This window comes from Macrosteles quadrilineatus, unplaced genomic scaffold (genome assembly GCF_028750875.1).
Source record: "Macrosteles quadrilineatus isolate MER2022 unplaced genomic scaffold, UCM_ALF_1.0 Scaffold_4__1_contigs__length_99947679, whole genome shotgun sequence".
Classification (NCBI taxonomy): Eukaryota; Metazoa; Arthropoda; class Insecta; order Hemiptera; family Cicadellidae; genus Macrosteles; species Macrosteles quadrilineatus.
The window spans coordinates 33245611-33263345 of NW_026542597.1; the positions used below are offsets into that span (position 1 = coordinate 33245611).

At 35.1% G+C, this 17735-nt stretch overlaps 2 protein-coding genes across 3 annotated transcripts; both read left to right on the plus strand.

The window, feature by feature from the left end:
• Positions 1–439: 439 nt before the first annotated feature.
• LOC128993655 (leucine-rich repeat-containing protein 34-like) lies at positions 440–12181 on the plus strand. 2 transcript variants are annotated; one of them, XM_054417715.1, is made up of 7 exons: positions 440–633; positions 1380–1512; positions 7855–7986; positions 9430–9648; positions 10489–10715; positions 11409–11574; positions 11656–12181. In XM_054417715.1, exons 1-7 carry the CDS (start codon positions 494–496, stop codon positions 11869–11871), a joined length of 1233 nt encoding a protein of 410 aa, XP_054273690.1. In that variant the 5' UTR covers positions 440–493; the 3' UTR covers positions 11872–12181. The 2 variants fall into 2 exon arrangements, with proteins under 2 accessions (XP_054273690.1, XP_054273691.1); XM_054417716.1 differs by having other exon boundaries at positions 1451–1512.
• Positions 12182–15868: 3687 nt separating this feature from the next.
• Positions 15869–17405, plus strand: LOC128993614 (uncharacterized). The gene is made up of 2 exons (XM_054417613.1): positions 15869–15951; positions 16514–17405. Exon 2 carries the CDS (start codon positions 16521–16523, stop codon positions 17388–17390), a length of 870 nt encoding a protein of 289 aa, XP_054273588.1. The 5' UTR covers positions 15869–15951; positions 16514–16520; the 3' UTR covers positions 17391–17405.
• The last annotated feature ends 330 nt before the right edge of the window (positions 17406–17735 follow it).

Sequence of the window (17735 nt, forward strand, 5' to 3'; positions counted from 1 at the left end):
ACACGGCAAACCTAGCGGTGGGCGCTGGAACCTTCCTTTCACAGTATATTTATTCTATTTGTCTATGATCCAACACATAATTTTTTGTCAAATTGGTACATTGTTGCACTTTAAAACAACAAATAACATTAAAACTCGTTGATTGAAACTCAAGCAAAAATTGTTTCTTTGTATGAACAAACAGCCAGCAACTGATTAAAACTGGTTTTGTCTTTAACAAGATATACGACACAAAACAAAATAACCAAAGCATATAGCAATAAGCAAAGATTACATATGCTAAGTAAAAGGGTGAGTATAATTTATTTGTATTGATGGTTTTCCTTACCACTAATAAGTCAAAACTGAAGTTGAGCAAGTTAGAATATATTTTTAATTCTGAGCAAAGCATATGTTGATGTTTTATAAATATTGTTGTTTTGAAACCAAACAACAAATATAGATTTGTAAATAAGAATACTGCACCACTTAAATAAATTTAAACATTCTTAAAATGACCGAATTGGATAAATCACAAAACAAAAAATACATTGTTAACGATTTGTTTTTAGCTTGTATGTGCAAACGAAATCTTGATGTACGAGGTACAAAAATACTTCTTCTTGTTGGAAAAGAGATGTTCTCAAGAGTAAGGTGATTATTGATTAGTTTGATCAAATTTGATTTTAGAAGTTTTAGTGAAACATTGACCTACAATAGGAAGAGGCATTTGAAATTGCAGCGCTATTTTCAAATCCTGTTTAATGCACAAATGTGATTAGAAAACAACATTAAATTCCAGTAAAGTGCATCTTTGGGATTTCTACATATGCACAAATATTGACTTCAGATTCTGATAGTAGACTTTTCATCTCATTATAAAACTTAAAAGTCTGTGTTGATATGTTTCATGGTAGTCATTATCAGCCATGGCATATTTTTTACACTTGGGAACGGTCCAAACCTGGGTTTTACTGTCTTTACGTCAATCTTGTGTTAGATAGCATCTTTTAATATTGATGCCTTTTAAAATGGTATTTGGGTCAAGAATCTCTCGTGCCTAAGATCAAACCAGCAACATCCATTTGAAAGTGAGCACTACAACCTACAACTACTCAGCTACCCAAGCAATAAGTTTGAAGCATCATTTTACAAAGATATTTTGATTCATCTCAGTACTTATTTGTATTAAGTAGTTTCCATAAAGTATTTTAATAATATTGATCTATGATTTTTCATAAGGACAAATCAATATTTGCAGTGTGTTGTCTATTAAATGTATGAAATTAATTGATTTATCTCATAGTTCACACAGAGTAACCCCCTGAGAGATATGCAGAGGTAATCTGTATTGTTATTTTAGTTAGATAGTTTCCAACACTAAAGTATTTATTTTAAAGGAGAAGAATAGATGATAAAGATATTCCTATAATTTGCAAGTTCCTCCAAAGAAACAATGATGTGATTGCAGTGAACCTAGCTTACAATAACATCACTGATAGAGGGATGGAAACCATAATAAACTTCCTAGAGGTAAGTGAAATGTTAACAAATTCTTGGCTAACTGTTATGGTGAACAATGGCTTCCAAACAATTAGTTTGAGAGTGAAAATTTAAAAACGTACGTTTTCATGTCCCTGGCCTTTTACTTCGTAGATACTGGATTTGTAGTTTATTATTATGTGTTTTAATATTTTTTGGGACGGGGGCAACATGTTACACACATTTATTTGGTTTTAAATAGGTTCTAGGTATTTTTTTTGTATTTTTAAATTCTCGAAATTCACGACCATGACGTGTCCCTAGGGTACATTTTCCAACTTTCACGCTGTTTTTAGACTAATTATTCATGCCGAAATATATAAAGCCATATTTTTATGTCATCAATGGTTATTAAACTTACAAAAAATGAGCATATTATAATTTTATTGTCATTGCAAACTGATTACCATGACAAAATAAGTCTGTCCCTCGATTTGGCGTCACGACCATTTGGGAAAAATTTTCTACTTTGGAGCACGACAGTGGCAAGACTGGCGTCGATGGAGTCAGTTGGTTTTAGAGACTAGTTCGGGGTGTACGTCAGGATTGTAGTGCCGGTCGTTTCGAGTTGAAAGGAGGAATTACAAGATTAATAAAGGAAAGATTGTGTTTTTTGTAATTTTGGTGTGTCCATGACCGTACGTAGTCATTCGATGAAGTAGACATGGTGTTAATTTTTGTTTATAAGATATTTCAATTGCTAGATTAATCTAGAAGTCCACTTTGTATCCTCGAACATGAGGTGCAGGGCTACCGCCAGAACAGAGCCAAATAACACGTAATTTCACGACCAAAGTTTCACGACCATCGCGGGTTTTTTCACGACCAATCCAATCCTTATGGATTATAGTGTATTTGGTCGTGACAATAACTTTAATATAATTGTAAATTGAACTGTTTAGTTCAATTGAAACACATATTTTTATTATAACTAACAGTATAATTGAAGGATTGTTTAGAAAGATTTAGATTATTTCAGAAAATACACAAAAGAAGCACACCTCTATACAAACATAACGATTTTTCGGGTCTCAGGTAAGTTGTTTCGGAGTTATACAAACTTAAAACGATTTTATTGGCTTTTTTCAATTTTTGAGTTTTTTTATTTTTTTTTTAGAAAGACCAAATTATACCAAAAGCTCAGTGACCTTTTTATTGTATAATGGTCATAAAAGTAAATTAGTTTATAGCAAAACATAGTTATAAAAATAATATTAACTATTTTTAATATTCATTTAAACGTCTGTTATGGTCGTGACAGGATTTTGTGTTTTTCCACTAAAGATGCTCTTTAAAAAAAAACTACCAAAGATATTGCGTTACCATGGACATTTTATGAAACTTAAAATGTTAATGAAATAAAAAAAATAATAAAAGTTTTGAAAAAACGGGAAAAAAATTTGCAAAGTGCTTTTCCTGAAAACGTACGTTTTTAAATTTTCACTCTTGAATGTGTACTAGATTCGATTTATACAGCATCCACACACCAAAGGGTGCCTATTTTAACAATATAATTATGGGTGTTGAATGATTGATAATTATTAAGCTTTTTCAACGACTAAAATGGCCGGAGCCATTTATTCAAGCCTTATGATTGTGGACAGCTGGGTCCATCTTTGATCCATTGACTTCTCAGGATCGAACCAATGATTTTCTGATGACTATGTATGTGTTCTGTATGTTATGTGTGTGTATAAGCATCACATTTACTCAGACAAGTTGCTACATATTTATTATTAAATTCAATTTGGGAATTTATCAGATTTTTTGATGATAATTTCTTGTGTTGGGAAACTCTCATTAAATATAATAAATAGGTTACATACCTTATGTGGGAAAATAAAACTCTCAGAACTTTCTACAACTTAGTTATATTTTACACTTAAAAAAAAAAACAGGACAACAAAACGAACCTTCTTTAAACATTAATTCAACTCAACACCCATTAGTCACCATGACAACCGAAATATCCAAAATCGTAAACATAAAGGACACTAGTCAGCTGATGCTAGTTCACAGCTACACGCCCCCGTGGTGTCAACACCACCACACGCCCTCGAGGTGCCGACACAACTTACACTTTCATTTTTACTTTCAACTACTTTTCGCACATCTGTTATGTGATGAGGCCTGCCATTTACTTCAACACTTCTGGGTGAAAACTGTCCAGTAACCACTCCTTCCTTCCATCTCGAAGTACAGGATGGGTTTGGCGGCTTGACATACACACGTTCACCTACTGTAAAATGTGACCCTTCATACACTTCACCTTTTACAGGTTCACCTTTACATCGCCATTGGTACGAAAAAATCTGGGAACTCGGCGATGAATCGCCACCTAATCCTTCTTTAGGTGTCAAATTGTACCAATAGACCATTTCTTGGATACTCCCTTTAGTTCTTGCGGCCATACGCTTGATTGTTCTGTGGTTTCGCTCAACTATCCCGTTTCCACTTGGCCGGTTGACACACCTAAACACAACTTTAATACCCCATTTATCACAGAGCTGAGTAATCTCTTCGCATCGAAATGTTGCACTATTGTCCATCAAAATCTCATGTGGTGGCCCTCGATCAGTAAACAATTCCAACAACACTTTAGAAATCTGATCTTTCGTCTCTTTTGGGATCCGGCGCCAAATGCAGAACCTACTTGGACCACAGTCCACAATGGTCATGAACTTGCTTTGACCATAGTGTATTACGTCAATGGCAAGCCTATACCAATTGTTCTGGCAATCCAAAAACCCAGGCTCCCATTTGATGCTGGATGGATCAATTGACAGACACTCTTTACAACTTTTCACAACTTCTTCAACAACTTTTGTGGTAAAGTTAATGTCTGGGTGACACCGTCTGGCGGTGAATAAAGTACGGTTAACACCAAAATGATGCAAGTCATGAACCTGTTTCACCAATGTCTTTTGGTCCACACTCTCATTCTCACACACAAGTGCAATGCTAGTCTCTTCGTTTCTTGCTAACCATTTTTTTGGCACTCTTGTAAGAAGATCTGCTTTGTTGAACTGTGACTTAATGAGTTCTATTTGTACATTGAGACCGCATTCCAAAATAATGTCTTTAAATAGGCTTAATCGTCTTCTAACCAAAACTTCACTTAACCCATGTGTTTTGATAGGACCGTCCCCCGTCAGTATAGATGACACCCAAACATGAACTGTCGCTGAATCCGTGATTAATACGATCTTCTTTAACCCCCAACGCAGGGCCAAATTTACTCCTTTTAGGATAGCTTCCAATTCTGCTAAATTGATATGTGCTGAATCATGCTGCTTCCTCAGCCACGAAGCATCTTCGACTATCTCACCTTCAATTTCTAGACAAACTCCGATCGCTAGACTGCTTGCGTCACACCACACTTTTCCTTCTTCTCCAGGGGACACAGCCCATTTGCCAGTGGCTGGGTCTCTTTCATCGATTCGATCCATAATATTTGTTAACATAGTTTGCGCACGTTCACTGATCAAATCATCCCACTTCAGATCCGACAAATGTCTCTTAACGAAACTACATGCAGGTCGAAGCCAGCTTGCTACTGGATAGTGTCCAATCAATTGCCCACACAACGAGAAAACATCTTTCTTTGTTTTACCTTGGTCCAAAGGTTTTAATTTGTTATCTCTGTACCACATTAGCTTACATCCTGCTCTTCTCAGCCTTAGTCCTAATACTCTGCCTCCATCAAGCGTTTCTGCCGGCTTTGCTGTCAAACCATATGTTTCCAACAATCTAATCACAACATCACTACTGACGATTTCTTCATTAACGACGATGTCATCGACATATGAATCTGTGGCACTCCTAACTATCGGATCCATCGATAAAACCTTGTTAACAATACTGCTCATAATCTTTGGGGCAACGTTTAACCCAAACCCAAGTCGAGTTAAACAATAGTTTTCACCCTTAAATTTGACAATTTGAAATTTCCACAAATGTGGAGCAATATGAATTTGCAAGTACGCTTTACGAAGATCAACTGTACTCACATGTTCACCCAATCGTCTCCACAATCTTAACTTTTCACTACAAACCTCACTTCCAGCTGTATGGCTTGAAACGAATTGGTTAAGTTCTCTATAGTCCATTACAGGCCGCACTTTATCCTTATTTTGCTGTATGACAGCCATCAAAGGAATCACACCTTCAAACTCTCCATGATAGGGCTGCAGCCAACCACTTTTTATCCATTCTTCAACTTCAGTTTCGAAGGCTTCGGTAGCATTCTCAGGAATTCTGTACATTTTTACTTGATTTTCCAACATAGGCAGTCTGTTCACATCCTTCCAATTCCATTCCACTGTCCATTTTCCATCTAAAAATTCTGCCTTAAAATCACAGTCTTCAATAATGATTTTCTCTGCAGATTTCTTATCAATATTAATTTCTTGCTTGGATTCGATCTCCCTGATGATTTTCTGGTCACCGTCACCCTTTTGCTCAGATTCAGCCACTGCTCCAGTACACAAACCCTTTTTAAATTCTACGCCACCATCCCCCTGAATCGTAACTCCACCCATTGCAGAAATCGCATCCATTCCTAATAGCACCTGATAGTTTGGCAATAATCGAGCAACTAAACAGTTTAACGATAGGTTAATCCCACTAACGGACACCTCTGTCTCACATTAAGTTACAGTCTACTACGTCCCCGTTCATCATTACCACTCGTTGACTTGTGGGCCTTATTAGTTTCTTAGACCTGACAAGACTCGGTGAGATAATAGTTCTTGAACACCCCTAATATGCACCTAATATGTATCTAATAATGCACAACACTTAGTTCCAGCAACAGTTACCATCAACGTCGGCAGTTGTGGTTGCGCAGTCAAACAAGGATAGCCACCCGCGCAACAAAGGGTGGCCCCTTTTACTCGTTTTTTTGAGCCTGTGAACACTTTGGAGCATAATGTCCTGCTTCTCCACAGCGGAAACAAATTACATTCAAGGTGCTACTCGGCTTTCTTTGTGGGCATGATCTTGCTAGATGTCCTTCCGAGTTACAGATAAAACATTTTTTACTATACTGTCTTTTATTTACGGACACTTCCATCTGAGCGGCGGCTCCAACATTGGATTCACTTCCATTCACCAAACTTCTCGCCCTTTCTAACACTTTTGACAGCTCCATGTCTTGCAAACAACATGCCGCCTTTAACTGATTTTGAACTTCTCTGGGTAGTCCGTGAACAAAAGAACTCTTTATCCACTCGTCAGAAACTGAAGAATCTATTAATTTAGCCAACCTTTTCAAATCAGATGTGTAGACATCAACAGATTCTCCTGGAAGCAAACGTCTGGATATGAACTCCTCATACGCTTGGAAACAGTTAGCAGAGAAAGCCTGCTGCAAAGCTTGGGTCAGGGCGGAGTAATCACTCTTAACTGCGTCGGTAAGCCCATCGTAGACGGCAAATGCTCCTCCAGACAAAAACAAGGGAAGCACTGATTGTAGTTCTTTAACCTTCTGAAGTTTACATACAAGCTCTAACTTTTTCAGCCATTCCGAGAAGTCTCCTTCGCCATCATACAACTTTACCAAATCCGAAAATCTTGTACCGTTTCCAGACATGCCGAAATAGCTTGTGGGAAAATAAAACTCTTAGAACTTTCTACAACTTAGTTATATTTTACACTTAAAAAAAAAAAACAGGACAACAAAACGAACCTTCTTTAAACATTAATTCAACTCAACACCCATTAGTCACCATGACAACCGAAATATCCAAAATCGTCAACATAAAGGACACTAGTCAGCTGATGCTAGTTCACAGCTACACCTTATAAATCCATTTACATCATTTTGAAAATAAGGTTGTTTACATATTTCGGCCTGTTACAACCTTCTTTTCAAAATGAGCTGTTTGTCGGATTTATAAGGTATGTAACCTATTTATTATATTGAATACAACAGCTCAGGAGCTAGGATGGAAATGAATTTTAACTCTCATTAGTTTCAGCTTCAGCATATTTCACTCAAGGCTAAAAATAAAATCCTTATGCACATTTTGGCCCTGGATTTTTATCTTTAGACACTTTACGGAACTTAAACAATTTGAATACGCTACGTTCCAACACACAATAATATACACCATAATATCAAAATCTAACGGAGGAAATATAATTTGAGCAATAGTAAGTTACACTGTGTGTAGCTGGTCAATTTAGTTGGGATGTCTTCTACCGTATAAAAAAGTCAATGCTGATTCAGAATAGTTTTTAATATTATCAACAACAATGTTTGAGATTAATAATGTATCAAACTATTTTTTTTTTAATTCTAAACAATTTTATAATATTCTTACTTTGCAGGAAAATGACTCTGTATTAGACTTGAATCTTATGAACAACAATATCACAGAAAATGGTATTATTCAACTGTCCCAGGCTAGAAATCTGAAACTTAAATCTTTGAGAGTAAATGGGAATAAAATTGGACCAAAGGTATTTTGATAATAAAACTTATGTTATAGTAGAATGGAATATGTGCGCGCGGGTGTATGATATACCCCCACTTATGGTAATTTTGTCATAATTTTACAAGTATGGTGGCAACCCTGGTGAGCATTACAGTATAGCTTCCTAAAATGACATATGCTCATCTGGCCGCAGGGTTGTTAGTCTTGACCAGTCATTGACTATCACCACCCTGGATCTGGAATACCCCCACGCGCATGCTTGTGTTACCAGTACTGTGTTCATTGGGGGTCTAGTGTACCCCCGTGCGCATAGTAGTGATTCAGTTTTATCATCATAATTAGTATTAATAACTTTATTATTTATATTGTTGATTGTGTACTGAAAGTTTGCAAAAAAACTTAGTACAGTAGAACCTCTTTAATCCGAACTAATTGGGACCGGGGGTAGTTCGGACTATTGAATAGTTCGGATTACAGAACATATTGTTGTTTTAACATAACAATAGCTAGGGAAAAGTGTAAAATGCTTTATATAGTAAATACAGTGTTTGTTTAATACAGTAGTAAACATAGGGAATAAAAAGTACTGTACATTACAATTAAAATAATTACGGTGCGTATATCAATAAATGCAGTTTACAATAAAGAGCTGCTGTACTGTGTATATAGTACAGCAATGAGGCGTTCGGATTAGTGGACGTTCGAACTACAGGGGTTCGGATTAAAGAGGTTCTACTGTATCTGTAAATCAATTGGATGGAAATGTCCAACCAAACCATAGTCCACTGATCTAGCCTCCCAGTAAAAATGGACGGTGCACCGTCTGCCTTGGTAAAAAAGACGCCAAGACCAAGTTTAAGTGTAAAACATCTGTTCAACAAACGTCAAGTAGCTAGAACCCCCCGATTATTTCTTCTTCCTGCATGGATTTGTGAAATCTAATAAACCTAAGTTGGGTTGTCCGGTTGTAAATTCAATTAGGCGATCATAGGCGGAGACCGGAGACCTGATGGATGAATGATGACCTGAGGCGGAGAGTGTGTGGTCAAAGGCGGCCACATTGAACTAGCAAGGGTAAACATTCGGTCTTGGACCAAGTGGACCATCTTAGGTTACATCAGTGAAGTTTGCTTTGCTATGCTAGGGCGATCATGGTGGTAGTAAAGTATTTATAATTATGTTAAAAATCACCTAATTTCTTAAGGGTAATTTTTTTATGGTTGGAACTTTTACTCTGCTTTCCTCGATCGTTGGTTTTTTGTCCATTCAAGGGCTTGACACTTTTAAATTCTTTGTCATATGTAAATGTATCCCAATGGCAAACAAAGATTGATTGATATACAGCTGGGTTCTTGAACCTTGAAAAAAGTGTTGGTTAGATAAAGTAAGGAGTTAATGAGAATGTTATGAACATCTCACAATAACACACGTGACCCTGTCAGCTATTGGTTATCCTGAGTGCTTTCAGGGGTTGAAAAGTCTGGTGATGATGTTGTCGTCCAACAGCACTCTGACTCACCTAGATGTTGGAGAGACAGATATGGATATCTCAGCTCTGGCGTACTTCACTACTGTACTTCGCACCAACAATACAGTCCAGGCTGTCAACTTTAACAGGATACTTGGTCCTTTGGGTCACACACTGCAGACTGACCATGTGGCTGATCTTCTCCAACAAATGCTTGTGGTAAGACATAATATTTGATCCATCTTGTTTTAGTCTGTAGAAACAGTAACATGCTTTAGAAACGTACTTAGATCTAAACAACTTAGTTGGAAAAAAAATTAAACACCTACATTTAGCTCACATAACTATATATTTTAAACACTCTGTTTATAGCACTCTAAGTAAGTTTTTTTACCATGTTTACAGTATCAACTTTGTGAAGCGGCCATACAAAATAACATTTTAGTAAATGTATGGCTCAAAATTATTGCAATCTGAAAACATGTATTCTAACCTCACAAAGGATATCTTCTTAATCCAGAGCTTCATTTGCTTCAAGCTATTCCTCCCAGCAGAGATTGAAAATGTAAATTACTGAATTTTAACGGTGCTAAATTCAATGTGCTTTGCAATGTGGGTTCGAATTCCATCCTCTTCACCAGCATTTGTTATGTTTTAGTTTAACAAGACTTGGGTAGGTGGAATGACTACAACAGTCCAGCAGTCCAACCCAAACAACACTATTGTGGTGTCTTACGCATATGTGACTGATAACGTTATTCCACCTACCTGAGTCTGATAATGTTAATGTGTTAAACCACAACCATAACTCAGAACAGAAAAGACTATCTAAAGACAGTGAAGTAGGCTCTGTTGTTATACGTATCATAGTCATGCTCAAGCCAGTAATTGCAGTGATTCTGCAGGTAGTCATTCTATATTAATCGGTAGTCCTAATTATTAGTCTTAAGACACTACAACTGAACTTTCACCCTAGTGTTTGGCAATTTAAGTAGTACTACACTTTTTAATCGAATTTCAAAATGATTGTTATCATCCTTAAAAAAAACCATCTTCTAGATCAACAACACTTTGAGAGAACTTCACCTACAGAAAATAGGTTTTGTTGATCACGACATTGAGCTTTTAGTTGAAGGGTTAAAACACAATTCCTCCATTTTACTACTCGATCTTTCGTGTAACAATTTTGGAGACCATGGAGTCGAACGACTCGCTGAATACATCGGAAGAAGTCCTTTGCAGACATTGATGGTCAGCAGCAATAATATCAGAGATTCGGGAGCAAGGTAGGCAACCGTTCAGAACAATTTTAGAAAGTTATTTGGTATATGCTAGAGAATATTTTTTTCTACAAGAACTTGATTTATGTTTGATTTACCTTATTTGTTGTTGCCTAAGTTCTTGTAGGTAAGAAGTTTATGTTATCCTATGCATTTCTCCACCTTGTGTGGTATCTTCAGGGGTTTTCCTGAATTAATCTTATCACTAACACTATAGTCTATATTTACAAAAATATATACACACACACGGTTACTAGTACCGCAGTCAGTTTAATTGGACCGATGACTAACAGAGTCATTGGTTTGATGACTTGGTGGAGTTACGGTGGCAGGTCTCTCTTCCTCTGTTTAATTGACTTAATCATCAAATAGCCCAAATTCCAACACGCCCAGTCCAAGAAATGAAACCTCTTATTAAGGTTCACCTCTTATGGAGGTTTGCAACATGTGATAAAGCCTAATAGAAAATCAAGGGCATTTGAAAATGACACTATTTACCAAGGGGCGACTTGAGGCCTTCAAATTGCAAAATATGCTTACAACACATCATCGTAGGCTACACAACAATTTGATGTGCAATTGGGTGTTTTGGTATTAAAATTCTACTTTACATATGATTATGAATGATGTGATCAACTCATAACCTAAGTTATTGTGCCATAAAGTTACCATTAAGTTAAAATTCTTTTGTCTTTTCAGAAGTTTGAGTATGAAGTTCCCCTACTCAAGAATAACATTTATGGATATTTCAAAAAATCATATAACAGAAGAAGGAGTTCTTGACATACTGAATTGTTTGAAGAAGGAACATCCCATCCAAGGATTGTTCATTAGAGGGAATCAAATTGGGGAAAAAGCTTGCAAGGTAAATAATTAATTATTTCTTTCCTCCCGTTTCACAGTAACGTCTAAATGGTAGACTATAATTACTTATTTATTTCAACAGGTGCTTTATAGAATGTTACTGTCTGGGGTGTTGTCCAATGACACGCTGGATGTTAACTTGCACTGTGAGAGGGGCTCGTATCACTACAGCTCCAGTCATGCTGCCGATCACGTCAAGCCCCACTACTACTGCCTGTGCTCCTCTACGTACCAAAGAATGTGTTCTAACTGTGACGTCACTGTTGTACGAGGAAAGAAACCTGTAGACAAGCTTTGAAATCTCACAGTTAAGAACATTTTCTAAAGGATTAGAAAATAATCTGTAAGGATTTCAGGAACCTCTTCAGCAATATGATATAGCTGAAACTATTAGTACACTTATGTAAACTATTTTGAAACCATGCACTACCCCATTTTCGTTCCTATTTTGATTCTATGGTGTATTTTGTGTTCTTGTGTTAAATTGTAATGTTTTTGTTTAATGCTGTATGTTACAATGATTTGTTAACAAATTTGAAAATATCACAATTTTATAAATTTACATATTTATAATAATAGACCAAATACAGTTGTTGTTATTATAATTTTGTTTCACAGTTTTACTTTATCCACAACTCAATTGCTTTAGATTGGTAATTTACAGTGTCATGTTATAAACAAGACGAGCTGTTTACGTACGGGAATCGAGTAGTCCATTAAAACTGTATATAGGGTGTCTATTACTAATTCAAGCATAGTTTAAGCAGTTCAAAATTTATAGTAAAGAAAAAGCTGCTAAGATGAATTAAAACGTGATCATTGTTATTTTCACAACCTTTCCTCAAAAAGTCGAGAGGTAAAATAATTTGCATAAACTTTCTTTTGATGACTGGTGAGCTTCGATTCGTATACAGCTATGGTTATAGAATCTTACTTATTTCCTATAATCAATGAGAAAACCACAGAGTAAACAAACTCACCTCACACTTCTATAGAATATTTCTTTATCCAACCTGGGGCCCATTTCATAATAAGCTACAACTTGTAACTTGTAATTTCCATTAGATTTGCATTGGGCGATCAGCTGATTTACTAATAATATTAGTTTGTACTTTATTATGAAATGGGCACCAGCTGTTAGTTATAACAAATTATATTGCACTAAAACAAACTAAATCTATCTATATATTAATAGGCAAGCATGTTTCTTTAAAACCTTTTTTCTCAGCTCGTGTTCATCGTAGGGAAAATCTACGCATACCGTTAGAAAACTATTTTTCTGTAGGTGTGCAGAATCCCTTTATAAATTTAAATAGGCTCAAAGATAAGCACAAAAAATGAGTTTAAAAATTTGAAAATATTAACATGGATCTTATGCGTTGCCATGCTGGTAACGAAAATAACAACGAAATATAAACAGAAAACCAAAACAAATGGAAGAAACTCAAATCACATGTTTTATTTACAGTGTGGGGTGAAAATAGATAAGTGAGTACATTACGTATTTTTGGTCGAGTTTCGACCACTGGACGACCTCTCGTATATTTTAAAGACTGCTCAAAAAAATAAATTAGAACATCTAATATTTTACTACGTATATTTAAATAATCTCCCATCGTCTTACCGAATAAATTAACGTGTCAATGATTATAGCATTACACATAGTATAAATCAGTCAACCCTACGTATGTCATTTCATATTCATCCAAATGCTGAATTTGTGTCAAAAACGCTGAATGTTTACAGCTGTTACGTAAAGCAAATGTTATTATATACCAAAAGCTTGTCTAGAATGTTAGCGTCGGCTGCTAGACTTTTTGAAAATTAAATCATAATTTCTCAAAAACTGAAACCCTAAACTAAAATTATGGTTTCGACATTCCTAGCTCTCAAAATTATCTTTCTTTCAACACAAAAATCATGAAAATCCGTCAAGTGGTTGATTCAGAATCGTGAAATAAAAAATCCCTTTCACGTTTTAATATATAAGATTGTTGCTGATTATTCCCTCTGTACACTGCACTTCCTTTATCAAGAGTGTAGTAATGCCTCATAACCCCTTGCAAATTTCAATCTGATAATACTGGCAATGATATAAACTGATTAGTAAGAAGTTGGTAATACCATAGACAAAAATTATTAAATATTTTGTTTATGGTAATTTTGGTAATACTGATCTGGCCAGCAGCCAAATTATCCCACTACTATAATATCTCATTAGATCTGGATTAGAGTCAAATAATTTATGTTCAGTTTTATTCTTACCTTAATAATTATTGTTGGCTCCTGTAACTGAACATTGACAATGGTTGGCACGCAAACGTACAATGGTTACGCAATGGTTTTACACGATAAGGTTTTCCCAGTACGGCTGAAAACTGAATGGGTAATTTTTTTATTAGTCTAAAGAAGATCATGGTAGGTTTCACATGATTGCGGTGACGGTAGATTACTGTCCCATCTTGAGCCGTCCACTGGCGCGTGCAGTTAAATGCAAGCTTTCATACTGCACAACACACAGTTTTTAATTGAACGGGTGCCCTCCAGCCAGTGCAAATAGATCAGCTGTTACAATATTTATAATTTACAATTAGACCTGCCAATTGAACACTGTGTATGTTTATTGTGACGTTCTAAAAACATTTATCTCGCCTTACAGTCAGAAATCGTGTAATGTGAAAGTATTAGAAACTGTGTAAAATAGTTCTGTTCAACCTGACGCCAGAAATCGTATAGTTTAAAAGTAGCGTTAATCTACTTTAACCTATTCTCTGCTACTCGAGTCATTTCCGTTATAAAATAAATATAACTATAGCAGCCTGCGTTACTTTATTGTGACTTCAAAATCCGTGATATATTTGATATACTGTATAGTTGATGAGGGTGAAAACGATTATTTCTCATCATATACCTATTATTTTCATTGTGTGCGCGATCACTTCAAGGCATTTTCGTAAAATTACGAATGCTAATTAAACGTACTATGAAAACACAAAATCTCTTCTTTACATTTTAAACAAATAACATTACAATATTTTACTTAAATTCCCTAAAACACAACATAAAACATCTTACACTGTCTTCATAGAAGATGACAAAACGAAGTTCATGCCTTTAAAATGGCTCAAATTTGGAGCCGGCCTTTGTCACTAGAAGTCTCATTACTAAGAAGGTGTTTACAAACTTAAATATTGTGTGATAAACGGGCTAAAACCAATCCAAAACTTACACGAAATAAGAAGTAAACACTCAGGTAAGTCAAGGAACAATGAATTCAATGAGAAAATCACCCTTACACAAACAGTAGTTCTTTAGTAGGGTTCTTAATTAATTCTTGGAACCACAGAGCAAAGTAGAGCCTTGAAAGACTTTAATTACCAGCTTTATGAAGGTTTAGCTAGCCTTTATGAGATTCTTTGAGAGCAAGGTTCTTTATAAGATTCCTTGTATTCTGCAATTACATGCCCGATTTAGGTTAACTTTAATGACAAAGAACAAACTCAAGTAGAAGATGGAAACGTCTTTATTTTTATGCTATTTTAGTCAATTCAAGTTAGTAAAGTAATACATTTGTAAAAAACTAATTGAAAAATAAAAATGTCTTATTTTGAATATTTATTTGATTATGTTGAAAAACAAGTTTTTGTACTTGTGTAAAAATGTGAAAATTTGAATAATTTGACATAAAAGAGTTTGAAATATTTTGGGGTAGTTTTTTACATGTTTTGAATAGTTTAATCTTATGTACTTTAGAAAACTTTACCCCAAGGTACACAAATCAAAATTAAAATTATAGGTAAATTAACAGTTGACTTCTAATGTTTTGACGTGGTATTCATCTTAGTTACGTTATAAGTGAAACGTAAGTGAGTTACGTAATCTTGTCACATTTTATAGGTGAATGTTGTTCGTGCTTTATGTTATGGTTTCAAAGTCAGAAGACAAACAACATTAATTTGCATGTGTAACATACAATAACCTCATGGGTGGTAATAAGAAATTACTTGTTTTGTTAACTTTATAATGGAAATAGAATAATTGAGACCCGTAAAAACCTTGTAAGGTCCTAGTAATCCCTAGCGCCCGCAATAATTGCCCGGACACCGTTTACTTGGTGACCAACTGATGACTAACTCAATCATCAAAGACCAGCCGTACCCAGTATCAAACTATCTAGACGATACTGATGTGAGTTGTAATCATTGATTAATTACAACTGTAAAAATCTGTAAACTATTTGGTGTGTGTCTTAACAGGAAATAAATATTGTATCTTAGCGACAAAAATTGACCAGAGTTAAAATTAAAATAGTCATAAAGCTTATTGACATACTTTGCATCGAAGTAGTTCTTAATAAATTTAGTAAGTTTTAGCAAAGGTAAGTTATTTTTGAAGTTCTAAATAAAATATGAATTATATTGTAAAATAATTTAACATAGGGTATAAGAAATTGTGCAAGAGGTTGTATATATTACCATGGTGACCGTACGGGGAAAGATTGAAACTGCAGACATTAACTTATCCTTTGCATGTTGTCTTTTTCCTCATTATTTTATATCATATCATTTGACTATGGATACTGAAGATTGTATTAATAGTCAAAGATCATATGCAGAATGCTTTTTCAATATCGTTATGATATTTTTATAATTTAATTAATTTAGTTCCAAGACCCAAATGTAAATATCTATATATTAATTCGCAAACATATGTGTTAATGTGCCACTTACTGTCCAACTCCAAGAACCCTACAAGATGCTGCACTTTGTATTTCATGCAACCAATAATCCAAATTTTGTTTCAAGAAATTCACAACTATGAATTAGATAACTTAAATCATTGTTTGTGGATGGCCAAACAGCATGGAAACAAACGTGTAACTTACATGTCAGAAGGTACCTTTTTTATAAATATGTAACATGTGTTTTTGCTTTAAACAGGGAGAAAATGATAACCGTAGATAACGCGCAGTGCATTCAACACTCATTGACTAAGAAAGTTCAATGGATGAAAAACTCACAAGAAGAAGATAATTCCAACAATTTTGTCCCTTTGCGCAAAAGCAGGAAGGGCATACAACTCAACAATCCAGAAGAGTTTGATAAAGTTGAAAAAGAGCTGTCAACGATCACCAGAATGGCGATTTTACCCACACAAAAATGTTGCTTTGATCAAGTTTCATTGAAGAATCGATGTAAACAACTAACAACAAAGGAAAATGGCTTTGAGTTAAAATCAAGCCCAGCTTCTATAATTATCAATATTGGAACCTCCATGCCTTTCCATCTAAATTCAAACCTTTTAGCATACAGTCCTGAGAGATCTCGTTCAAAGATGACTGTAAATACCAAATTAATCAATGAAGAACACGGAGGTATCGAAAAGATTAAGCCATTAGATAGTGAGCAGCTTTCACCTTGTACAAAGAACGAAGATTTTGGCGAGGAAAACTACCAAATTCTATCTAGTGAAGAGAGAATACTAGATTATGAAATTCCAAATAACTTTTATAGCCTTGACAACGTTACGTACATCAAGCAGACAGCTTCACTTCCAAAGATCACACCGTTCAAGTCATGTTGGAGCTGTATCTGTTGCAAGCGAAATGAAAAGGAACAGGTATACCTTCCTTCTGGAGCGGAGAAATGGGATTGGAAGAACAGTCGCGTTGCTTATCCCGCATATACTGCAGGAAATGCTTACAATGGTAATCAGGAACAGGGTTTTATGAGAGTTGTTCCTTCAAGACTCAGTACCATCGTAGAATCACAGTCATCTTTACATAGTGCATGTGTAAAATGTGAACCTAAAAAATAACTAAAGTATATTATGTTTGATGGCATATGCATATTATTGTTTTGGAAAACAGTTAGCATTTGATTAATCTTTGTTTTTAGATATTCAAACTTGTATTATCGTTATGTTTCGTTCTTGTAAAACAACTTCAATTAACATACATGTATTATCAAATTTATTTCTTATTGCTAAATTTGCTTTTTATTACTGATAACTACATCAATGTTAAAATCAACTATGCTAAGCAATAAAACAAATCTATGCAATAATATTGAATACATTAAAACTGTGGTTGCTTGTTACACTACAATCAACAACTCTGAAATGTCTTCACTGTTTGATTGGGTTCAGACATAACCTGCTCTT